Consider the following 25,830-nt stretch of genomic DNA (forward strand, 5'->3'; position numbering starts at 1 on the left):
TATTTAACCAAGCAACTTTTAATACAGAGTGGGGTAAAGTGGGTTTCTATTCGGTGCTGTCTTTTCTCAATGGTCCCAGAATTGAGACCTGCTGTTCCTCAAACAGAGCAGCTCCGGGGCTGCTGCTTTACCCACACCTGCACCCAAAGCAAAGGGATATTCACTCAAGGAAGCCAAATAATAACAAGAAATAACAACAAAGAAGGTTTCTGTAGTGTAGTGGTTATCACGTTCGCCTAACACGCGAAAGGTCCCTGGTTCAAAACCAGGCAGAAACATCATCCCCTTTTGATGCCTTGCACTACCTCAGCTCTACCTGACACTGACACAAATGCTGGACACAAACAATGGGACTAGTGGCAGAAGGGAGACCAGGAGACCCATGCAAAAGGCTACAAGGGGCTGCTTCGAGGGCCTTCCCAAGTGTGCTTGGCATCTCCCATGCTTCTGCTCTCCTACCTGGACACACTGCCATGTAGATGGCCTCCCACATCCTTCTGACTCCACTTTTCTCTGCTCCCCAACATACACTGTGGCTTTGGGGAAAGCAGAGAAGGAAAAAATGCTCCTTAGGAGTGAGCTGGCTGGTGATGAGATAAGGCCAAGCAAAGCACTGCATAGAACAACCTGTCACATATATTCATTCTGTATAGAATCATACATCATCCCTTGTTCGAAGGGACTCCCAGGGATCACTGAGTCCAACTTGTAGCTCCATGAACCAACAAGGAAGCTATTATTTCTCTCCTCTATTTGATAATTAGTGCCATATCACGTCCCCTTGGCTGCTTGCCCACTTCCCTTGGAAAATGCAGAGCTTACATATAAAGCTCAAAGAGTTTTATTCAATTATTTTGGTTTGTCCTCCATCTCCCTTTCTTGGTTGCAAATTGCCAGCGAACAAAGTGCCTTCAGGCTGTAATTTCCTGTTGCATATGTTCTGAAACAGTGTGACGGGTCGTTCTTGATGAGCTTTCCAGGAGCCTGCTGCAAGTGAATTTGTCTCATTATCAGCCAGATATCCCCTTCAGCTTCTTGCTACCTTCTCTCGCAGTCCAGGATTGTTTTATTTCCACTTCCTGGGATTTAAGGTGGGTCATGGCGTCTCAGTCCAGGTATTAAGAGGAACTCTCATGAATGATCACAAGTATCGGGGTCTCCCAGATGCTCTCAGGACAACTGTGGCAATTACATTTGTGGCAGATCAGAGGTGGCCTGAAACCTCATCATTCTTTCCTTCAGCTTTTGGACTGCAAGCCTTGTCCTGTTGCAAAGCACAGCTTAATATTGCTTTGCCTTTATGAAATGAAATACGTTCTAGGACGTGATCTCTGTTCCTCTCCTCTTTATAATAATAGGAGTAATGAACAGAAGTGAATATATTGTATTTACATATAAAATCTCGCATGCATTTATCAAGGATGTGTCCAAATGCTTTGCAAAAAGAACACCAAAGCAAATGAAGCCAAACAAAACCCTCACCTTTTTCTGTCTTCTCTGTAAACTTCCATATAATTGAATGCAAGAACAAACCAGTGATTGTTTCTATCTAACCATAACTCACATTGCTGTATGCTGTTGTACTCAGTGAAGCACATTATAAATGTTAGCAATTGTTTCTCTGTGCCCATCACAATAGCTGAAGAGTTAAAATTGCTAACAATCTGTCCAACAGCCCAGCCATTTTTCAGCTGCTCACCGGGGGCCATTAATCAACGTAACCAAGATGCTTGAGCAACATTTACTAGCAATTAACCTATGGTTATGGGAATATTTTTCCCTATTAAATTTCTATTCTAGCCTGCACATCAAATGAAAGATGTATCCTAGCATTGCTTTTGCTAATTGAAAAGACTGCGAAACAAAAGTTCTTGGACCTACAATGGACCAGCTTGATAGGAGAAAAGAGGGCACCCAACATACTGAAAACACATTACACTGAGTCCTTTCTGAGACTGCTGAGTATTAACTGAGCACTTTCTTTCCATTTGTTCTTCCTGAACTAATGTAGATGAGAGAACAGACATCGGAGGTGTGTTGCAGTTGATTAATGTTCATCTTAAAGGACTTCTTATTAAAAGATCCCCTTGTAAAGAAAAGGAAATACATACGTGTTCCCTAATGTTCACACTACTCTACTTTATTCTGACTCTTGGAACACTGAATGATTGTATGAGCTGAATTTTCTCTAGAAAGATGCAGAACTGAAATATTTCTTATGTCAGCAAAGTTACACCTGGAGTAATCTTTACCTCTGATGTTTTCTCCTGCCAGCAAAGTTGATTTGACTAGTCAGTATTTCTATGCTCTCTGTGCGAGTTCTCTACACGTCACGGAAGAAAAGAATCAGGAAAGTTTATAGGCTCTTGGTGTTGAAGATAGGAAGATGTTAACAAATGTGCTGCAGAAGTATCAACAGCGATATTGTTTCTTTTCTTGTGTCCCCAACGTTTCATGTCTGCTGTCGACTTTCCTTCCCTTCAGTAGGAATGCCGTGAATGCTTTCGCACGGTCCGAAATTCAGCACTGCTAATTTTTGCAGCCTTCATCATTCAACTATGTAATTCTAATACACAGGAATGTAAGAGAAGCCTAAATATAGCAATAATCTTGGCCCTCACTTCTGTAAGAGACAATGCCAGTTTCCAACCCACACGCTTGTGGGGGAAGGAGACTTCAGCGTGTGACACAAAAGCAAACAAGAAAGATGTCTCCAAACACACTGAACAAAACCCTCTTGCTTTCTTCTGGAGTATGACTCATGATTTCTAAGTATTTAGCAGAGCCCTAGCTTCATAGCTACCCCGATTCAAATAGTCCTTTTACCTCTGATGAGAGCGGAGAATCAGAGGATTACAGAACCAGAAGCTGGCACTGGGCCTGGATGTAACGCAACCTAATTACCATTAAGAACAGTTGAAAATGTGCTTGGTTAGATTCTGTAGACAATGAAAGACTATTTTCCTAAAAATGCTATCTAGATGATTTGCTCCGCTTACATTCTTGCCTTTAGGTTTATTAGTTACCCAAACCTTATAAAGCAGAGCTTTCTCCATCCTCGCGAGGCAGGTGTGTATACAAATGGCAGGCACTGATGAAATGTTTACTGAAAAGATTAGCTTGTCAATGAGGCAAAGAATGGATATTGATCCTCCTTCTATGTTTGTCAACCCGTAACCTGTTTAAGAAATGGCCTACAGCAATGAAATCCAATCAAGCACTCTCTGCAGCTCCAGTTTTCTTGTAATGTAGGGAGGGGATTCAATCACAATAAAGGAAATGAACCACTTATCATATAAATGAGGATAAGGCAATTAGCAGGTTACAGGTTCCAAGTGAGGGGAGTTCAGACTGCAATACAGGATTACAGGATGGATATTCTGGGCAGCTGAACCTTTCTGCAGTCCTTCTTGTTACACAGCACAATACACCGCAGTGCCACGTTAACAGGGTTAATAGCAACATGTCTGTAGGTGCCCATCCTAGCCACCCCCTGCCTGATGCCTTTGTAAATGAAAGATTCTTAGAGAAGTGGCCAAGACAGGTTTCTAAGGCTCAGGTTCGGTCCTCACATGTTTGAGACAAGTGCTGTAGCTGCCAGGCTGTTCTGAAGCTGATTGTGCTTGCATGCGTGAGGAAGACTTGTTGACCAGCCCTCAGTTCCTACTCCTAGTATGAGCCGGACCTCCAGTGAAAGCAGCAATCTGTCCTGCCTGGTATGTGGTTCCAAGTGCTGAAGTTCAAGGAGCGTTTGGACACTGCTCTCAAACATAGGGTCTGATTTTTGTGTGGCACTGTGTAGAGCCAGGAGTTGAACTCGATAATCCTGGTGGGTTCCTTCCAACTTGGGATATTCTGTTATTCTGTACAGAAGAAATATATGTGATGGATAGCATAGGGCAGTGATGCAGTGATTTGCCACAGGAATGAGCCCCTTCTTGGCTATACGTAACCACAACTTGGCTTTCCCCAAAGCCACAGTGTATGTTGGGGAGTGGAGAAAAGTGGAGTCAGAAGGATGTGGCAGGCCATCTACATGGCAGTGTGTCCAGGTAGGAGAGCAGAAGCATGAGAGATGCCAAGCACACATGGGCAAGGCCCTCGAAGCAGCCCCCTTGTAGCCTTTTGCATGGGTCTCCTGGTCTCCCTTCTGCCACTAGTCCCATCGTTTGTGTCCAGCATTTGCGTCAGTGTCAGGTGGAGCTGAGGTAGTGCAAGGCATCAAAAGGGGATGATGTTTCTGCCTGGTTTTGAACCAGGGACCTTTCGCGTGTTAGGCGAACGTGATAACCACTACACTACAGAAACCTACTTCGTTATTACTCCTTGCTATTTTTTGGTTTCCCTGAGTGACAAATAGTCTGGTTTTGGGGTGGAGCTGTAATGGAGCTGGGAGTTGGACTCCATGTGGGTCCTTTCCATCTGGGGATGTTCTACGATCCTCCAGAAGCCTTAAGTACAATCGCTTCACACACTGAAATACTTGTGATGGAACTGAACCCTTGGAGCAGTTTTGTCATGGTATTGCTGTGTAGATACTGGTACCAGTTGCACCCAGTCCAGTGCTCCCAGCTGGGTGTGCCTGCTTCTCATTTATGGAAGAGAAGACAACCCTAAAACCAGTTCCTTCTCTTTCTCCGAGACCATGTCCCCCAGAGGCTTCCTGTCTGCTTTGTTAATGATTAAGAACTAACTGCAGAAGGGCACGTATCAAGTATGGACATATTATATTGTGTCAGAATTGAGGAGGAAGCCTCGGGCTTGTGTCCCCTGTGCCTCTCTCCAGTATTAATCTTCTCAGTACATGAAACATTTTTCACCAATACATAACCTCACTTATTACTTCCTGCCATTAAGTGCAGCAAATACTCAGACACTCTTCTGGAACATTTCCAAATGAAATCTCAGAGTCATTACATTAACCTTTTCCATTACAGAGCAGAAGGAAATTAGCTACTGGCACACAGAGAAATACATAGAAAGTGGTACAATATTTCACATAATTGTATTTTTGTGCTTTTCATCAATGCAAAGAGTTAAAGAAAAGTGTAGAAGTCCTGCATGCTTCATTAAAAACTCTCAATTTCTCAATTTTCAGCAAAATAAGCCATCAGCGTTACATTCTATAATTGACACCATTGCTTAGGGAACAAACCTATGAATCTTATTAGAGACAAATTCATTACTTTAAGTCCACCCTTAGGATGCAGAGCTCATAAAAGAAACCTCTGGAGGGTTCAGCTTAGGGGATGAGATGATTTCAGGCTGCAAATCTACAGATTTGCTGTAATTAACCTGAACTAATTATTGCCAGGCGATGGGTCAGACATCCTCGATAAAAGCTCCTGACTGGTTTTATTGTCTGCTGGGTTTACAGCAACAGAGCTTCTTGTTAAACAAAGAAAAAGTACCGAAAGAACAGCCCTATATATTCTTAAAGCAAAATAAATCTTTCCACTGGGAGAGCGCAGCAGAGTCTATTTAAAATGCAGAGTCAATAGGCACAGCTGAACTACATGAATGTTTAATACTTTTTCTGGCTCGCTCGCTACAGGTAACGATCAGTAGCAATGTTCAAAAACAACTCCTGGGTGGGCTAAACATGTCTCCATAGGAAGTGAATGAACTGCTTGCCTGCTTTTGCAAGCATCATAAGAAGGGATCCATTTAAACACATTCATGCACTGTGGATACGCCGTTACAGTCAAAGCACGATGAGTATGCAATGGCTGCTCTCCTATCATCATTCTTCTGTTGCTTACAAGGGACAGAATAGATGCATGGGTGCACCTACAGAAACTTCCACTGTTTTCACCGAAAGAAGGAATAGTCTATCTGCATGAGATAGGCTTGTACCCCTGTAATAAAGATAATCTAAGTTTAACTTTCACGGAGTTGGGAAGCATTGACATCAGAGAAGGTTTCTGTATGTCTTTAAACTTCCAAGTTCTGTTGAAATCAGTGACAAGGACAAACATGAAAACATTATCTATATATCCTTGGATTCTTGAAGACTCACCTGCACAAAGCTGGTATCCTTTAGTGTAGGCAATAGTCACACTTGGAGAGGCAGATGCCCTCCAGATGCAGTTTCTGGACAGCATTTTGACCATCCCTGGTTGTTAGTTAAGAAGTGGGTGTACGGAGGGACTGTGTGTTCTCCTTACTCTCTGCAGCTTATGTCTGCTCCTTGTTCAGGAGGTCCTTTTCTTTCAGTGCAGAGATTCACCACTACTGCTTTTCTCTCATAAACTTGAATCCCTCCTTCTCTTTCATCTCTTCTCTGCATCATACTGTTGCAGTTTGGTTTTGGCAGATTAGCAGAGGGGAGGTCAGTGCGGGTAGTCAGTGAGTTCTGCCATGTGAGTGACTTAAAAGTCGTATTTTGAGCTTCTGCAGCTCTCAAGGGGGAATCAAGCAAACAAAGCCCAGTCAGTCTGTACCTGGGCTACCCAGGAACGTCTGGGTTCCTTCTCAGCTCTATGGCCCTGGGCAGCATCCTTGGTTTCCTTCTGAGCTCATTTTCTCCCAGACAATCATTCCTGCCTCACAGAGTTACTGTGAATTTAACCTGTTCTCACATCTACTAATCAAAGGGGTTTCTCTGCACTCAAAAATTCTTGAAACTAAGAAATGTTTTGGCTGGTCCCCAGTCAGTATTTTTCATCTTTTATCAGTAGGTTTGTTATAGATTTTCTCTCTTTGGGGGTCTTTACCTTTTTTTCCTCCAAATCAATCAAAATTACTGGGTAAAAATAGCTGAAAATTTGAAGAGTGTCCAACCCTTCCGACCATTCTTGCCTGCAACAGTTTCCCTAAGGAGTCTGCAACACAGCCAGCCCTATGGTACAGCAGATGTGAGTCTTCAATTCTTCTGCGTGGGAGAAAAGCAGACAGCTTCTCCTTCACACCTGGGTCAGTACAGTGTCCTTGGAGAAGGGGTCTCTCCCTAATGATCTCAGGGCAGAGCACTGCGAGCAAGCCCCGTGCCAGTTTATGACCGATGTCATCAATAGAAACCAGTAACCTGAGCGAAAAACCCACGGTGTGGTGGGAAAGAGCTGCAGTTTCCATGTGTCACCGCTGTATGCCACTGCAGCCTCATCACTGCGCTGCAGTGCTACCCCCAGGAGCCGGTTAGTAGCATACTGTAATCCCATTACGTTTGGATGTTTTCAGAGCTATTAATCTCCGAGCGAGCCGTTCAAAAGTGAATTACCTGAAAATCAGAGCATTAACCTCTTTGTGTGCACACCATTTCTAAACACCGGAGGCGACAGGAGTCAAGTTCATAATATGTGTATGATATATGTGTATGCAACTCACTTCTTAAGAATATCCCGTGTGTAATTTAAAATCCATCAGAAAAGAACCAGTCATCGAACAGTATTTTTGTAACCTACTTATGCTACAGGTGAAATAAACATGAAAATATCCTCTAACTCAATGGTAAAAGCCACATAAGCTGGAGTTTTAGACACAGAACAATATCGGTTTGAACTCCATAAAAGTACAAGCTGGTCCCAGGCTGGATGGGGCTCTGAGCAACCTCCTCTATGCCTGTAGCAGGGGGTTGGAATTGGATGATCTGAAAGGTCCCTTCCAACCCAAACCATTCTACAATTCTATGATTCTGTGAAAATAAGGGATTAATCTTGTCTCATGGATGAGCAAAACATTTCCATAGGAGCTACCTTTTTAAAGTAACTACTGGGGAAAATGGAAGTGTGGTCATGAATCCAATAACTTCTCTAGCAGAAGAAAACTTAAGAAATATTATATCTCTAAATTCTCTGTTATCTTTAAAATCCCAAATCTATAGTAGAACTAAACCAGTTTAGGGATGGGAGTAAAAGGGAAATAACTATCAGATGTGAAACGTCTTTGGATTATTTAACAACATTACCATTCACAGCCACGGAATACATTACTTTTTATTGTAAACTCCACTCCTTAGTGGAGTATAAATCTTAAAAATGTGTCAATACATGGCAAAGTAAATGGTCTCCGGAGAGAAAAAAATGTTTTCAACCATCTATCAAGTCTAAGAAGTTGATAGCAATTAAAATCAGGGCTGTTTATGTATAAGCATAAATTGCAGAGCTAGCCTCAAACTAGCCAGTAAAAGTCTTGGCTGGGTGGAAATTACAATTGGAAAAGACTGCAAAAAGCAACACCTGAATGTTAAGAAATGCTTCTGTAGATGATGCTTTTTGTTTCCATAGGGCCATTATTTTCTATGAAATTTTATGGCATCAAGGGAAATCCACTTATTTATTTATTTTTACGTATGAAGTCAAGCATTTAAAGAAATAAATAAACCCCAGGTCAAAATATGATACCTGAGATGAAATATCGCCCATAGTAGCTGAGTGATACAGTAGATTATATATTTCCCCAGAAGTGTTATGGAGAGAGATGGGGAACTATGATTTTAATTTTTGTAATCATTAATCATGACTTTTTTTTCATAAGGGAATGTAATTACTTTTGAATTGCTGTGTTCTTAAATTGAATTATTAATTGTGAGTCTTCACTATGTGAGGCCCTAAGGAAATGGTTCGTGTGGTGGTGACGAGGAGTTATGCTGGTGGATCCTGCCTCTTCTTTTGCAGGGTCTGTTGTGGTAGAACAAGGGGAGATGGTTTCAAATAAAAGAGGGAAGATTTAGATTGGTTGTAAAGGAGAATATTTTCGTAAATAGGGTGATGAGGCACTGAAACAGTATGCCCAGAGAAGCTGTAGATGCCTTGTCTTTGGAGACATTTAAGGTTAGGCTGGACAGGACTGAATAACCTGATCTATCTGTAGGTGTCCCTGTTCATTGCAGGGGAGTTGGACCAGGTGACCTTTAAGGGTCTCTTCCAACTGAAATGATTCTATGATTCTATGAAGGAAATCTCAACCTGGGATCCAGATGGGGAGCTGGTATTGAGATTTTGACATTCATGACATTAAAATCCACCATGAGTTGATTGTGACTCCACAAGCAGTGGGTAAATTATGGGTAATTTGCCACTAGCAGTGGGCAAATTAGACAGGAGAAAAATACCCATGTAGGAGTTTCTTCTCATCTTCTGTACTTCTGGAGGCACATAAATCCAGCAGGATTTTCCCCATCTCCTTCAGAACAGTGAAAGACAAGGGAACTTTATCAAGTGCCCCCAGCTCTCAGAAGGAAAAGACACTTGGGGCTTCCTCCAAGTCTCCGTGCTCCTGTTGTGTGCTCTTCCCTGTCTGATTCACAGGGATATGGAATATACTCATTTTCTTCTAAGAGATGAAGTCATAACACAAGTGAGGTGGTGAGATACCATTTCACTGAGGTAACTGATGTGCCCTGGGTCTCTCCCCACCTGGTTTTGAGGAGTCCACAAGGCAGGGGAGCATCATTCCTCAGCTTGCCAAGGACAAGGCTGCTGAAAGGTACCCTGGTAACACAGGAGGTGAAGCGAAGTTGTAGGAAATAGCAGAATTAATCTGGTATTTTTAAACATAGACTTAGTGATGTGGTCTCTCCGCTAAAGATCTGTGAGAATTTCACAAAATAAGACATGAACAAATCAATAGAGAAACAGGATCTGAACCACAATGCAGGCATTTATTGTCTCCTTGTGCATTAAATTACCCAATTAATGTTTCCTGTTGCCTTGGCCTGTTCTAATAAGGCTTGATGTCGCTTATCAGCCCTAATCTTCTAAATGATGAGCAAGAACTGCAGCTGGATTTACAAGAGCCTTTGGGGCACAATACCAAACTCCCAGAGAGCTGAAGATCCATCCCTGGAATGATGCTTATTAGGGGTTCTTATTCATTACCACTTACTTCACGCAGATATTCTCTAATAAGATCAGATCAGCTTTATTTATTAAAGTGCTATTAAAACAGATATGCTAGACAACCAATCTCAGTGCATAAAGCATTGCTCAAAAATTAAGCTTTTTCTTGCATAAAACCGTCATTTCAGATATATTCAGAAATATTCCTTTGAGTCAATTGACTCTGCCTGGTTTGTGGGCTTATTTTTCCCAAAAAGGTGACCTGTAGTTTAGGAACTATTTGAGAGAAAAAAATGTTTCCAGAATTAACTGAGAGTGATTTTTATGGACTGCGTGCATAAGTTCACTAATTAGAATAGCAATGTTGGGAAGGAGTTGCTGGTAATGAGTAACTAACAGGGATAAATGATTTTTAATAGACAGTGGTAGTGGCTTCAGCATGATAAATGCTTTCCTGTTATATGATAAAAAAGAAATAAATCTATTTTACTTAGAGATCCTGCTCCAGCACTATGAGACCAGTGGAGTGGAGGAATAGATTCATTCAGATAAAATGCTATTAAATTGCCTGTATACTGTCCTGTCAGACAACTATCGACCCCATCCCATGGGAGAAATTGATTTCTGTGCAGAGAGCTATGTTCTTTCTGCAGCATATTGTTTTGCTGCTACTGCTCTGGTAATCACATGCTGTTGCCTCTTTTCCTTTCTCTCCCTTTCTGTCTGTTTGTTGTGAAAGATTGATTGAGAGACACGAGGGATTTATATTGCCGTATTTGCTGCTATTGGACCATTTCAATTATTTTTCTGTTAAAAACATGAATATTTCCTTTCTAATAATGCACATGTGAACTTGCTTAAGTGGTCTTGAGTGACGTGTTTGGGAGGAAGCATTTACCTTTGTTCTCCTGTAGGAGCATTGAGGACTGTGGGGCTATCCTAACTCATAATGCCTGAATCATGCAGCTGTTGAAAGGGAACTGATAGGGGATTAAGGATTGTTGTGTAGGTTTGAATCATCTTTCCATGTTTTATGTGTAGACACTGTTTATCACTGATGATAGCCATTTTTAAGAAGACAAAGCATCGGAGGTCAAGAAACGCCAAAGCTGAAGTTGAATTTTGTTTGAAGTCTTATGTCTGTGCAGGAAAATAAGAATCAGCCTAACTGTCATCAAAAAGGTACACATTCAGATGGTACCGCATTAGTTTAGAAAATTAGTTTTAAAATATTAGCTTACAGTGGTTTTATGGCAAGAGGGAACTGCCTCTAGGTGCGCCAAGAGAGGTTCAGGTTGGATATTAAGAAAGAGCAGTGAGGCAGTGGCACTGGATGCCCAGGGAGGTGGGGGAGTCACTCACTGGGGGTGTTTAGGAGCCGTGTGGATGTGGCACTGAGGGATGTAGTTGGTGGGAATGGTGGGGTTGGGTTGGTAGTTGGACTGGATGGTCTTAGTGGTCTTTTCCGACTTTAATGATTGTATGATTCTGTGAAAACTGTTTGTCTGATGAGTTATGTGCCTGATCTTTTCTAATTAACTTTCATTCTTACGTTAGTCTCATTGTTACACCTCACTTCAGTATCAGCAGTGTAAAAGGAGATGCTTGAAGATTTGCTTGTGGGGATCTAGATCCTTGCTGCTCACTGACAGGATTTGCACGTGAGGGAGTCTCTGACTGGGAATCAACTGTGATCGGGTTCCTTGCTCCACTTCACGCAGAAGGGAATGAGAGCCTGCTGTTCACACACAGTTGTAATTTAATAGTCTCAGGTTGCTCTACCAGACCTTGGGATGAAAATATGGGATGGCTTGAGCAGAGCCATGTACCAGCCCAGGCTTAAAGATGTTTCACCACATCAAACTAATGGTTTCATCTTTGTACATTAACACTGAAGCTATGCCAAAAATCCAGAATTTCAATGCTTTTATGTTTGCTCTCTTGTGTTTACATTTGTCTGTGCTTCAGAACACAGTTAACCAAGGAAGAACCTGGCCCTTAATCCCATCCCCAAACTTGTCCCCACTGATCTCATGCAAACATCCACAATTTCAACAGAACTTTTATTTTGGAGAGTGAAAAATGCTTTGTCTTTTGTGTCAGGTACAAGGAGAGAGAAGAAGAGAATAAAATGTCAAATGAATCTGTCTGTAAAGGATGAGCAGTTTGCAGGACATGCTCCAGGACCGTTGCTTCTTTCTACTCAGTGCCTTCCTCCTTTGCCACCCATCGCTACAGACAAACACAAAGAAACACAAGAGCAATTTAAAGCAATGCTGCAGTACGGGGTAACATATGGAATATCTAAACATGGCTTACAAGGGTTATCAGGACAGAGGCTTCAAATCTTTTTCCAGTTCTCTACCAAGCCTCCTCTGTACCAGGAGGACTCTGACTTACAGATCGATTGGATAGTGGAAGTTGTGCCGCCCTTGGGGACTCCGCCTCCATAAGAGGTGGCCTCACTGGACATCATCTGGGAGGCCCTGGAGCCACCGGAGATCCCACTGCTGGTAAAGCCTGAGGAGTGTGTTGAGCCTTTGGCACCTGGAGGAGTTACAAAAGACATGAGAAGACTTCACAGGATAATTGTAAACTACCATTCTTTTCTTAAAAAAAAAGAAAGAAAAGAAAAAGAACAAGGCTGGTAAATGAGTCAGAAGACAATGACTGCTAATTACTTGACCTCTTCCATCAATGCACTGCCTTTTAGATGGCATCCTGGTGAAAGGACGTCTACAGTGTGTTGTGGATGTTGCTGGAATATAAAGAAAATCTACAGTTCAGTCACAAAGACTGCTGTGATTAATTTGGTTGTCCAAAACAATCTGTGCAAAGTTTGTCTCTGCTGGAATTGCAGTTTTCTGAGGAGCTGCTTGGGGGACGTGGTTTAGTGGGAAAATATCAGTGGTAGGTGGACAGTTGATAGACTAGATGACATGGGGAAGAGCTTCAGAGAGTGGTGAGGTGCTGGAACAGGCTGCCCAGAGAGGTTTTGGATGCCCCATCCAAACCAATCCAACACCTGGAGGTGTTCAAGGCCAGGTTGGATGGGGCCCTGGACGAGGTATCCCTTCTTATCCTGGGAGAAGTGTAAAGCATTACCAACAACAAATGCTAGGGACGACTCTTAAAACATTCCTTGAGGATGCTCAAATATTTTGGTGATGAGCTTGCTATAACGTTGTCTGTAAAGTGATACTGAACAATACTCATGCTCTGCTGCATGTGGGGGAGGGCTTCCAGCCTGAATGGAAAGGTTAAGAAGTTGAGTTTGAAGAGCAAGAGATTTCAGGAGCACCTGCGGAAATGAAATCAGGCCCTTTTAGCTCTCAATCAGGCAAAGAACGTGTGGCAAGCTCTCCTGCTGCAGGGAGCCAAAGCTCACACCTGTCTTGGCAATGTTACAGAGCAAGTATTTTTCACAGGGATAAAAGCTCTTCTGGAGTGTGTCCTGTAGGCATGGCTAAAGTTTCCTCTAGTCTTGTAGATTTATCTTCACCAAAACCAATGTTTTTTTTCCTGAAAGCATACAATCAGTGCAGATATTGCAAGATCAAAGTAAGGTGCTGTCATATGTTTACGTTGTCTCTCTTCTAAATATTCCCTACTTGTTGCCACCTCACAGACTGTTGGTAAATGTGTTCCTGATATGTGAGTGTTATGAGTCCAAAACCCCCCGAAGTAGTGCAGGGTTTGAAGCCTTTACTCAAGGTCAGCCTGTGAACCACTGTGCTGCGGGGTAAATCAGAATCTCATGGGGCTCTCTCCTCTGTGGAGTTATGCATACTCAGAGGGTGCCTGATGAACCAGATCCAGCAGACAGGATGCCCTTTGTGTGCATCCTATGGGACATGGGGTTAAACAAGTGCCAAGCTGCTTCCACTGTCAGATCAGTATTGCTCTGTATATGGAACAGAAAAGTGAGTACCTACAGGGTTAGCTTGCACCTCCTCAACAGCATTCCACTCATAACATGCAGTTTTATATGTGAATCTTCTGTCTTCAGCACAATGTAGGAGAGAAGTGATTATGTGACAAGCTCATTTTCAAGGATATAATTCTGTTTGGCTGTATTCACTAAACAAAACAAAACAAGAACTGCAAAGGCAAAAAAAAGAGTTTCTCTTACCCATTTCTTGCAGAGTAGCAGTAGCCCCTCCAGAAGGTACACCTCCCCCGAAGGCTCTTGCCTCACCAGACATGATGGATGAGGCAAGAGAATCTCTTGCAATCCCGGAGGAAGTGAAACCGGCTTTGTGGACGTTCTGGTCAGACATTTTGCCTGCAGAAGGTGCAGAAAGAAGTTCCCAGCCATCCCCTTTATACCCTATCCAGCTAAAAGCAAGGAAACGAAACTGAAGCTGGAAAGCATCTGGAGCCTGCAGTCACTCAGGAAACGAAACTGACCTTTATGGACATGCTAGATAAAAGACAAACAAAGCTTATCAAAGGCAATTTTAGAAAGGGTATTTCTTCATTTTAAGTGTTAATGTGACTGAAAAAAAAAAAAAAAAAAGATAATAGGCAAAAAGGCAGCAAAGAAGTGCTGATGTAGAAACTGCAAGCTGAGTTTGTTACAGTGCCCAGAGTTCAACAGAGATGCAGTTATTTCCCTCTCCCTCCCCCACCCTTCCATCCCCTGAAAAATTGCTTGCAGAGAGTTGTAAATCAGAATACAATTAACATAGGATGATTGAAATTAATTTCATTATGGAAGGAACTGTTGGAGGACTTTGTGTCATGAGAGCAGACTGACACAGCTGTTTAGTTAGTTCTTCCTTGTGCAAATCCTGTTAAAGCTCCATCTTTACTGAACAGGACGTGGCATATGCTCCTTTCATTGCAGCATTTCTTAGCTAGTAGTTTAGATTAGACAGTTTAAAAATCCACAGGTCTTCCTTAGGTAAAGAGGACTATCTGGTTAAGTCAAAATACCACAGGAAAGGTTTTCACAGGGTAAATAATACAGAAAGAAGATCAAGCATTTTCCCTGTTGTGTAGTGCCTTTATCTTGTACATGTTGAGTTGTGGAACAGAGGACACAAAGTCCATGCTTGCCCCATCCCACCTGAGCAATACTGCTTTCTGTATCTTTGTTCATCTCTTTTATTCATTTTTATTCTTTAATTCAGATGTGTTTGTCTTATTTAATTCCATTATTGTTGCTTTTATTAACCAGCCTGCTTGCATTATAACTTCTGTCATGATGCATCTTCATCCTCCCAAATCTCTCTTTATCTCATCTCTCATTTATCATTTTGAATTGCTTAATGTAATGGAATAACTAAAGTTACAGCTAAAATGCAAGTAAAATTTAATGTAAGAAAAGGATAATTAAGTTGTAGGCCCACTTCCATTCACAATATAACAAAAATGACTCTATAAGTATTGCTGCATATACTTCCTTCAGAACTGCTAAAGTCTTTTCATGTTTGGTTAATACAACTTATTTAATATTCAAAACACTCTAACAAGAAATGATGATAAAATCTGGCAGAGCAATTGGGAATTAAAACTTCATGATGTTGCAGAGAAACACTGCATATGATGAGTTTTTACCAAATTCTAAAACACAGAAATGCATAATGAATACGCATAGAGTTGTTCAGCTAAAACCAATAAAAATTAGATAAAACAAAAGCTTAATTGCGAGTGAAATGCCTCACGGCAATTCATGATTGATAAAGACATTGTGATCTAGCAGGGAAAGGAAGAATTAGTAGTAGTCTCCTAAAGAAAAGGTGAAGAAATTCAGTGTAATAAGAGGGAAGCTACTAAAGAGATTCAGAGAAAGTCTTTGCTTACAGGTTGGCCAGAGTGGTGGTGGATGCTCCACCCCTGGAGATACTCAAAGTCAGGCTGGATTGGGCTCTGAGCAACCTGATCTGTCTGTAGGTGTCCCTGATCATTGCAGGGGAGTTGGACTAGAAGATCTTTAAGGGTCCTTTCCATCTCAAATGATTCTATGATTTTATGATTCTAATTATGCCACAGAACAATCCACAGGTAGATGACTGCAATACCTCGTGTGCGGGTGCAGTGAGTTGGGTGATGAACACATCAGTAGGCATAGATGACACAGTGCTAAAAACAGCTGACCTCTGCCTACCTGCATGTTCATTATGACTGCTTGTACAGAAAGTTATGAAGTTCTGACCTGGAAGGGATTTGGTTTACATGTTTTCAGCTTATTGTGAAAGCTTGGGATATTCTTCTTATACATATAAAATAATAGTAATAATAATAATCATCATAATCATCTTTACTGAGTCCTAGTAAGCTTCTGACACTTCACTTTGCGAATAGTTCAGCTTAGCATAATGTGGTCAATATCTCAGGCCCCCCATTAGGTCTTAAAGGCCCTGAGCAGCCTCACTGGGGCCCTCCACCCTAGTCCTATGCCTGTGGGCTCTGTCCCTATCTCAGCAATGCCGTAGATGCACCTGTCTGCACCTCCATCACAGCCATACCTACATGACCCAGGCTCTCAGCTGCAGCCTGTATTCCTTGGGCCTGCCTGGTTATGATGGTGACTGACCCTGATTGCTCTCACCACGTCTGAACCTTATCCATTGACTCATGCTTCTGGCTTGGCATAGATTCTGTCTCATCACCATAATCTCATTTGATAATTTGAGCCTTTGCTTCCTCTGGTTGTCATCTCTGAGCCTGCTCCACTCTCCTTCCTTGGGATGGTGGGGCAGGGCTGCAGCTGGTGGTGCTCCTGGCCTTTCTGTCATACATAATTCCCTGACCCTTTGGGAACAGCCAGCCCTTGCTATGCCCTGACAGCATGTGACGTGGCTGACATCACAGCTTTCACTTTAAAGATCTAGTGCCATTGTTGAAATGGGACTGCGAACAAGAACTCAGCCCCCAAGATCACAGCTTCCAGAGTTCTCCCTTCACCATCTATCCAGAAGGACATACTTCTTTTTTACCTGCTTACTTTGTGTAAGATGCTTTCCTTAATCATTTCCTACCTGTTTTACTTCCTTTAACCAGTGTTTTGGGTAACTTTCTAGCTGTTACTCCAGTATATTTGCTGTCCAGCTGAGTTTGTTGTCCCAGAAGCACAAAGTTCTATGGGCTGTCAGCCAGTGATAATATAAAACTGAAAATGATGCAAGGAAAACGAAAACAGCTCCTATCACTGAAACTGACAACCAGTGTCACCAAGGTCTGGGAGGGTATGTGAGTAACTTCCCTTTTTCAGAAGATGAAAATCGGAGGAGAGGAGGTAGGTGGAGTGAGCTGACCTGAGAAGCTTTCAGCAGCACTTCTGAGCCTCATAGAACAGAGAGTCAAAGCCATCCATATCAAGAGTAGGAATACCTCTATTTTCAGCCTCAATTTTATCAGCCTTAGGTACTGAAACGTTTACACATGTCAGCTAACACAGTCTGATATTAAAGTCTCAAAGTTTGAGGTTCAGATGAAACCTTTAAGTGCCAGAAATCAAGTGTGTCATGGTTTAAACAAAAATCTACCTGCATCTGTGACAGGAGGCCGTGGGCCCCACAGGGCTGCTAGGCCGAAAGGAAAAGTTAATTAGGAAAAGAAAACAGTGGCAACGATCTAAGGAGGCACACTTATTTACTAAATACTATATCAAAATACAGGATAACAAATATAATATAATATAATTGAAATTAAGCTAACAAATCAAGCAAAATAGGAGAGAGAACGAGTCCCAAAACCGAGAGGCCTACTGTGAATCTAGGCAAAACGGCTGAAGGCTCCCACACGCTGTCCTATTTTGCTTGATTATTAAACCATGACAATGTGCTATCTGGACCAGGTGCTCATTAAAAGTAACTGGAAGACCAGAAGCTGGCTCAGAAGTACTCTGACAGTTTGAGTCACAGGAATCCTTCCCTTCTTCAGGAAAAGAAGTGTGCGAAGATGAAAATATCAAACAAACCAATACAGTCAAACAGATGTGCACTCAAATCTTCTGTATTTCACCCCAGAGTGAACTGACTTTCTCACATCTCTGGATACAACCTGCTGTGCCACTGCAGCCCCTCTCCCTTGAAGTTCTCACTCGTGTACCACTGAAACACGTTTCCTTCATAGCGAAGCTGGGCAGTTGATGGCAGACATTAATCTCTGCGTAACTTGCTTTCGGTAGTCACCTTTTTCATTCTAATAACATGTTCATTCAAGTCACTTTTTTCATAAACATTTTCCCATAAACCTCCGTTTCAAAAGAGATTATTCAAACAGCTTTTAAACAATTACTCTTTTGAAGGGTCTAATTGAAGGAAATAAACCTGTAGAGAATCTGACTGAACCAAAGATCTTCAGCATCCAAGATTATCTATCTGTCACCCCGTGACCTATTTCCTTCACACTACTTTTTAATTTTTGTAGCAATTATAGTGTATATGGATAATACCTATTAGCATATTTATGGTCATTGCTTCATATTTATTGTCTGCACAACTCATTAATCTTCATCTAGTGTGTGAGGCTGACAGCTCAATCTATTTTGCAATCTCTGGGCAGCAGCCATATCCAAAAAGCTTTTGTTTCCCTGTAAATAAACTGTGTTCGGGACCAGAGGACAATGGTACATCACGCGGTGATTGACACAAGCCATGGCTGCTAATCAAAAGTAGATTTTATTACCAGCTGAGTCAAGTGCATTATGGGGCCATTGTTCTTGTGCTGTCAGGGCAAGAGCATACGTAGTCAGTCACCTTCTCAAGATGGGTTGATTGTTCTCCAAGATTAGACAGAGTTGCCTTATTATCTATCCCAGACAACAAGGCATCTCACCCAAACAGACGCCTTTACAGAAACTGCCTGTACATCAAATTGATTTGAATTGCTAATGCATAATCTGTCCAGCACAGATGTGCAATGAATATTTGGATGTTGTTTTGCATGTCAGTTGAGAAGGCTGAATGATGAGGTGATGATCATTCAGTGATGGGTACTGGACATTTGCCAACAATTGAGTTTGAGCACTTTTCCCTGACAGTAATCAGATCAGCTTCCAAAACGTCTTTTCTTCAATTCACTGACAATTTATGTTAGAAGATAATGCAACTCTCTCACAGTTAACACAGTTGGCAGCAATTTGCATTTTTTTTTTTCATATAATTAAATTTCTCATTTCACCCGAGAAGCGATACATACGAGCCATATATAGCTGATACGCATATTCCAAGACACTTCCAAAGTAGTTCCACTTGAATAAGAGACCATCTAGGTAAGTAAATAAGTTTAAATGTTCCACAATACAGGTGACTGTAATTTTATTTGTTACAGAGCTACATTTGACACACACACAACAAAATGGGAACACTATTATCGAGCTGCTATAGGATCACATGATCAGGGTCATGTTGAATCAGGCCAACCATCTTAATGTTCTGATTTAAAAAGATGTGGTCTCTGTCAGGGATGACTTAGTATAAAACAGGAAGAAAAAGAAAATTCCACAAGGCTGATATTGTGACAACGAGGGATTGATGCGAGTTCACACAGTTACACTGAATGACTCCTGTAAATGTGGGAGAGGTTTTGATATAGCCACAATCATAGAGACACAATAATTTAGGTTGGAAGGAACCTCCGGAGGTCATCTGGTCCAACCAGGGACTTACGCTATTACTCAGAACCTGATGTGGTTGAGTTCTGAGCATCTCCAAAGATGAAGATTTCTAACGCACTTGGGCAATTTGTTCCAGTATCTGACCACCCTTAGTTTTGTTTGTTTTTTTCTTGGAAGAAATGTGGTGAAAACAGAAATAAAAGGCAAATAAATTGAATTAAAGGTCAAAGTGCTATTTTAACAGAATTGAGCTCCCACTACTAATCACGTGTAATCATGGTAACTGACTTAGTAAAGCCATAGCAAAATACACTGTCTACAAGCATTAAGTAAGTATATATAAATACAAGAAAGTTCTTAATTCACAGGTGCCACATAGCAAAGTGTATGCCCCAGGGCAGGTGCTGAGCAACTGAGTGGCTCAGCTCTGTCAGGACGGCTGCTCCCTCAGCCAGGGAGCCCAGGCCAGCCAATGATCCTGGAGCAGTCCTGGTAGGTCCATTTCCACATGGAGAAGAAAAGGAGGCTGTGATACCTTCCATCTACAGCTCAAGGAAAAGGACATGGTTTGGTGGGGTCTGCTTTGTGGGTTATCAGCTCTCTTCCTCATATCCCTTACATGTGTCCAAGGAGTGCTCTCTGATTATGTGTCTGTGGTCAGTGCTGCAATGTCCACGGCAAAGTCAGTTTTCAGGAATGAAGGGCAAGTCTTGTCTGAAGATGAAAGCTAAGCACAAACAGCTTAAAACATATGGATCTCTTCTTCTTTTTCCTCTCTGAGGCAGGTTTCTGAAGCTGCATATATCATGCTGCTCAGGCATGTTGATAATAAGCACAGTATAAACATTTAATGTACATAAAGAGGTTTCAAATGCTAATACGAGTGAGTATTTATGAAAGCATAAGTGCAGGAAGTGTTTTTATGGCCAATTTGAAAAGCTGTTAATAACAAAGTGGCCAATCTGTTCAGTGGGTAAAGGATCTGAAAACCAGATGGCCTGATTTACTTTCCAGCTCCAGCTGCAAGATGTGTAGGTAAGCTTCAGGCCACACTTACATAGGACTGAGAGTTTTCCTTGGAACAAGAGTAAGAGTGGCTGGCTCGTTTTCCCTCTCCTAGATCACTGCAGCCTGTTTCAATGAGGAGAAATCTCTTGTTTTATGTTTCTTTGTACATTTTTGCATCTGAAAGATAATCGTGTTTGACATCCATCTTTTCTGCTTTGAGAATCGAGGCTATGTGTTTATATGACTTACGCTGGAGATTGTGTACAGTCTGATTGAACCTGGTGAGCTGGCTTACTGTCGTTATTATAAATAACTGCAATCTGGCATCTAGAATATTAGAAAAAGTAAACAGTTATAGCAGTGTGGGTTAGGACACAGTAAAGTTGTGCCTTGGAGAGAAGTGAGAAAAGCCTGCAGTGAAAGCCCTGCCTGGGAAGATCACAGAGCATGTCCTCTTAGAATCCACTTCTGATCATGAGAAGGACGAGAAAGCAACCAGGACTCACAGAATCATAGAATCACAGAATAGCAGAATGGTTTGGGCTGGAAAAAAGGTTCACAAAAAGGTTCTTCAAAGTAGATCTGAATCCTTGTGGCTAATTCTTAAATGGGAATGAAAGCGCTTCCCTTTTTATAATGCTGAAGCTGCTGGGCAAGACACAGTAGACTTAAATTAAATGTCAGATCATGAGGTACTAACAATAAATAATGGAGAGATTTCTCTTGCCTTCAGTGGTCATGGATAAGCCACTGGACAAACTATTTACTGCAGGGAGGCCGTGCAGTCCTAGGTTGATCATTCTGAACACATCTATGTGTTTTTTCACTTGGATGAAGAGAACAGGCTGATGTGAGCCTGTGACGCTCCCAACTCAGAGCCTCTGTGGACCCAGGGGCCATAAAGTAGTTGGGAAAGGATCCTTCATCAATCATACCAGCATCATTTTCTCCTCAGTAAGGTAACTGCCATCTGCTTCCCTTGCCAGGAAGCCTTCCTTTGCACTGTCCCTACTCATTGCATACTACATATCTCTCTGTACTGTGTACCTTGGCCTGAGTGCTCAGGAGACTGCTTGCTCTGATGCACAGCTGGTGGGTGGAAAGGGTTTACCCATAAAAGGGAAAGCAGAACAAACAGTGGAGGTAGAAGGGAACAGTCCCTTTTCTTTTGCTGTGTAGGGGATGTACTGCTAATGGCATCTTGTTCTAGTGTGCCCTCTAGAAACGGGTGAGGATTTTGAGACCAGCAGTGGGATGTTCACTCTGTTGAGCAGATGATTCTGCCAAGGTGAGTGTGGGTTTTCTCCCCTTTCCCTTGCCCTAGAAGTAGCAGCAGAGGCTGCTGCTGGTGCTACAGATGCAGCTCACCCATACAGACAGTTCCAAGAAGTCAGGTAACTGGAAGGATGTGAGCGCAGGCTCCCTCCAGTGTATCCTTACTATGTGACTGTCAAGGGGAAGAATCTGATGAAAACTGCATTTGTAACTGAGCACCATGACCTAGTGACATCTGAATATATCCATTTCTTACCAATATCTGTCCACTGTGCCCCTGTCTGCTCCCATTGGTCTCTCCCATTAAAACACTGCTCATGAGAGCATTGGAAAAAGGGAACAAGAGCTAATCTGTCCCATTAAGAAAATCATTCCTTGGGCCCCTGTACAAACACAAAGTAGTTGTTTTTTTGAGCTCAAGCATGTGCATGGACATGCTAGTCCTAAAAGTAGTGGATCCAGTAACTTCAGTTCCCACCACTGAGGGATATCTAGAAAGCTGTCCCACCCCTGTTGGAAGTCTATGGATAACTTCTGTCCGTGAGCTCACCTGCCTCCATCTCTCCCACCCTTCCCTTCTGTAGATGTTGCAGTAATCTTTGCAATAGGCAAAGGGAGGTTGGTATGGGGAGAGTACAAACAGCCTTGTTAAGGGGAAAAGCATTTTTTAATTCCCCCTGTCCTCACTCAAGACACTGAGCATAGCGTAATGGTAATTGGAATTGTTGGGGGAGGTGACAGTTTTGTATCTGAACTTAGTTACTTTGCTCAGCTTGCAGTGCCCTGGAGTATGTATGGTATAGCCTGTCATTCTGCAATCCCCTTAGGTATGGAGTATTTTTCCTTTTATGTCTTAATCATTAACTACACAGTTCTATGGTAAACTTTGAGCCAAGAATCACAGTGGTGGAGGAAACACACAGAGTCACTTATGAAAAGGAAATGCTTGCCTTGAAATCCACTGTGGGAGTCTATTGACCAAAAGTAGATGCTGCCTGAGTTTCAGTCATCTGTTTAATGGTCTTTAAGTTTTTTAACTGGCTGAATCTACAGCCTTTATCATTTGTTCTAATCAACTTTCTATTGCCATTGTAAATGGCCTTGCTCTTTGCCAGAGTAAGAGAACATGTTATAAAAGGTTGTAAACAAGGAAGGTGGAACCAAGAAGAGGTCCTGCAGGCAAAAGAAAGGAGGTTTGAATTAAGTTGTCAGAGGAGTCAATCTTCTGCCTGTTTATTGTAGCTAATAATCTAGAGGGGTTTCCATCCAAGCAATAGCAATACTGCAGGGACTGTACTGGTGCCTGGCAACATAATACAGCTTATCTTTAAAGTTGTTTTTTTTCTGTGTTTCTAGACCACTCCTCAACAGGCACAAAGCACTTCCTATGATATTGCCTGCATGTAGAAATTATTACATGGTTGGCAGCCCAGTGACATTCTATCAGGTTCTAGATTAAGATAGATTAAGAATATTACTGTATCCAATTGAATTCATAAGATCTTACAGAAACTATCTTCTTAAATCAAAATGTATTTATCCAGTTGGAATCAAGGTGAAGAGACCATGCCCTCCTTCAGTTCACTAAAATAACTCACATGCATGCGTATCCATTATATAAATTCTAATTCCCTATCTGTTATGGATCCACAGTCTCTGGGCACCCTGTGCTGGAGCTTGAACATCCTCATAGTATACAGAACTGCTGCCTGATATCTGAAACCTTATGGATCCTTTCTGTTAAGTTCTCAGCTTTGTGTGAGTATAATAGAAGATGGTTTCTTGGATATATATATATATTTTAATCTCTAGCAAATCATTCTGTACAGTGCAGAGATGATTGTGTATAAATGTGAGGGGGAAAGATGATGAAATTTAAAACCAGTATGTAACTGTAGCTGATAATTCAGCTGAGGTGCCTCTACACCAGAGAAGAGCATGGGAAATTAGCAGGAGTTGGAAACTACAGTGCAATTAGAAAACTATGACATTACTGCTATCGCAGAAATGCAGTAGGATTAATTGCACAACAGGAACACTATGATAAAGGGGCTATGGGCTCTTTTTAGAAGAGAGAGGCAGGGCAGGAAAAGAAGGGTAGTTGCCCTGTCTGTTAAGAAGTGGACACCAAAGAGTTACCAAAGAGCTGTCTAAAAAATGGCAGCGAGGAGTTGGCACAGCTGCCCAGAGAAGCTGTGGTGCCCCATCCCTGTAGGCACTCAAGGCCAGGTTGGATGGGGCCCTGAGCAGCTGAGCTGGTGGGGGCCAGCCCTGCCCATGGCACGGGGTGGGCATGGGTGGGATTTGAGGGCCCTTCCAGCCCAAACCATTCTGTGATTATCTTATGTAAGGATTTCAACATTTATTGACTTATGCTTCCTTTCTCCACGTAAAACAACACCAAATTATTTCTACTTTGATTTTTCCAGTCATTTTATCTGTCTTCTCTTTGAGAGCACAGAAATTGGAGTCATAAAGATATTAGCAGATTTGTCTCAGCGTTCATAAGGTTAACTCGTTGGTCTTCTCATATGACAAACATTACAAAAATCTGGAATGAACTCTGTTAATCTTGTGCTTAAAGTAACTGGCTGGCAATGAAGAAATGCACATCCATAAATCAACAGGCTAACCTCTGATTTATTTATTTTTTGCGTCACATATTCTACCTTCACCATAAACACAGATAAAGGCAACTATAATTAAAATCTCTATTTCCTTCTCTAGTCTTTGTGTTGGTGTTCATGCCATTGAATACCCTCCTTTCATAATCCTATATTTTGTCAGCGTTCTGCAGTTATTATTTCCTTAAAAATACTCCTGTGATATCAACTGTATAATAAACTATAATTCAAAATAAAAAACAGTCAATTCATCCATGAGAGAGAATAAAAAAGCCATAATAAAAAGGAATGAAGTTTAACAGTATGATAATGTAGCATGAAGTTTTTATAGACTCCATGTAAATGTTCAAATCTATAAATTTTTTATATTGTGTAATATAGTAAAAAGGATAAAAATAGTTAAAAGGAGAATGGAAGGGGGTGAGGAAAGGCAACATTAGCAGGCTGGCTCACTGCTGACATTCTGATTCCTACCTAGAATATGGAATGTGGAAAAAATTATGCAGATAAAATAATTTGCTTGTGGCTTTTAAAAATATTTTATAAGTATTACAAGTAAACTGAATAAGGAAATTGCAAGTTTCTACTTCCCAGCCCAAACTACTTGTAAATTAAGAATCTTTAAAGGCTAATCTTCTTGCCTCTTCGTTCACACCTAGTATCCATGAATGTACTTCGTATTTTTCTGACTGTACTCTGTTGCCTATTTTGGACAGAAGATTAACTCCTTATAACCCTTTTCTCTGTTGTATCATCCATTCTACAACCTTTGGGTATGAATCCCAAGCCTCCATTATCTAGTAGTCTAATAACTATTTCATTGTACTCATCCACAACTTTATCTTCTGGCACTAGATCATGCTCGGTGTTTGCATTTAAATAACACTTTCAGAAAATGTATGTATTTATTTTGTGGTTTTCTTTTTAAAAAGAGGAGATGTTCTGCCCTTGGAGACATTTGAGGTTGACTGTACAGGGCTCTGAGCACCTGATACAGCTGTAGGTGTCCCCGTACATTGCAGGGGAGTTGCAGATGACCTTTAAGGGCTCCTTCCGACTCAAATGTTTCTGCAGTTTTACATGAGGAAGCTGAAGTGAGATGGTTGTCACTCTTTTCTCAGGTGACAAGTGATAAAGTACAAAGGAACAGCCTTGAGATGTGCTGTGGGTTAGATTTGATGTTAGGAATTATTTCTTCATGGAAACTCTGATCAGGCATTGGAACAGGGTGCTGGGGGAATTAGTGTCATGGTAGAGCCCCTGTCCCTAGCAGCATTCAAGAGATGTGGATGTAGCACTCAGTGATTTGTTTTAGCGGTGGACTCAGTATTATTAACTGATGGTTGGACTCCATGATTTCTAAAGATCTTCACCAAACTAAATTATTCCATGATGAAGCTGCTTCTGTTGACAGATGATTCACCACTGACAACGACAGAATACATTTTGCTTGTACAATCACGATTATCATAGGATTTCCAAAAAGGAAGAAGAGTAAGCATAACACAGAGAGCTGGCTGAGCACTTACAGAATCGTTCAGGACTGCAAGTTGAGAAACAAGGTTTTCAAGACTCC

The 25,830-nt window shown here is 41.6% G+C and overlaps 1 protein-coding gene and 2 non-coding genes across 3 annotated transcripts; 1 reads left to right on the forward strand and 2 right to left on the reverse strand.

Annotated features, from left to right (window-relative positions):
- The first annotated feature begins 205 nt into the window (after nucleotides 1-205).
- On the forward strand, nucleotides 206-278 carry TRNAV-AAC (transfer RNA valine (anticodon AAC)). Its single transcript has one exon. It is a non-coding gene; the product is annotated as a tRNA-Val (tRNA).
- Nucleotides 279-4,235: 3,957 nt separating this feature from the next.
- Nucleotides 4,236-4,308, reverse strand: TRNAV-AAC (transfer RNA valine (anticodon AAC)). The gene has a single exon. It is a non-coding gene; the product is annotated as a tRNA-Val (tRNA).
- A 7,515-nt stretch (nucleotides 4,309-11,823) lies between these two features.
- Nucleotides 11,824-14,077, reverse strand: LOC107309939 (uncharacterized). The gene is made up of 3 exons (XM_015855132.2): nucleotides 13,912-14,077; nucleotides 12,180-12,326; nucleotides 11,824-12,011 (listed from the first exon to the last, which is right to left on the reverse strand). The coding sequence occupies exons 1-3, from the start codon at nucleotides 14,057-14,059 to the stop codon at nucleotides 11,983-11,985; spliced, it is 324 nt and encodes a 107-aa protein (XP_015710618.1). The 5' UTR covers nucleotides 14,060-14,077; the 3' UTR covers nucleotides 11,824-11,982.
- Between the last annotated feature and the right edge of the window lie 11,753 nt (nucleotides 14,078-25,830).

This window comes from Coturnix japonica, chromosome 2, assembly GCF_054131305.1.
Source record: "Coturnix japonica strain WE chromosome 2, WE-NBRP24, whole genome shotgun sequence".
Classification (NCBI taxonomy): Eukaryota; Metazoa; Chordata; class Aves; order Galliformes; family Phasianidae; genus Coturnix; species Coturnix japonica.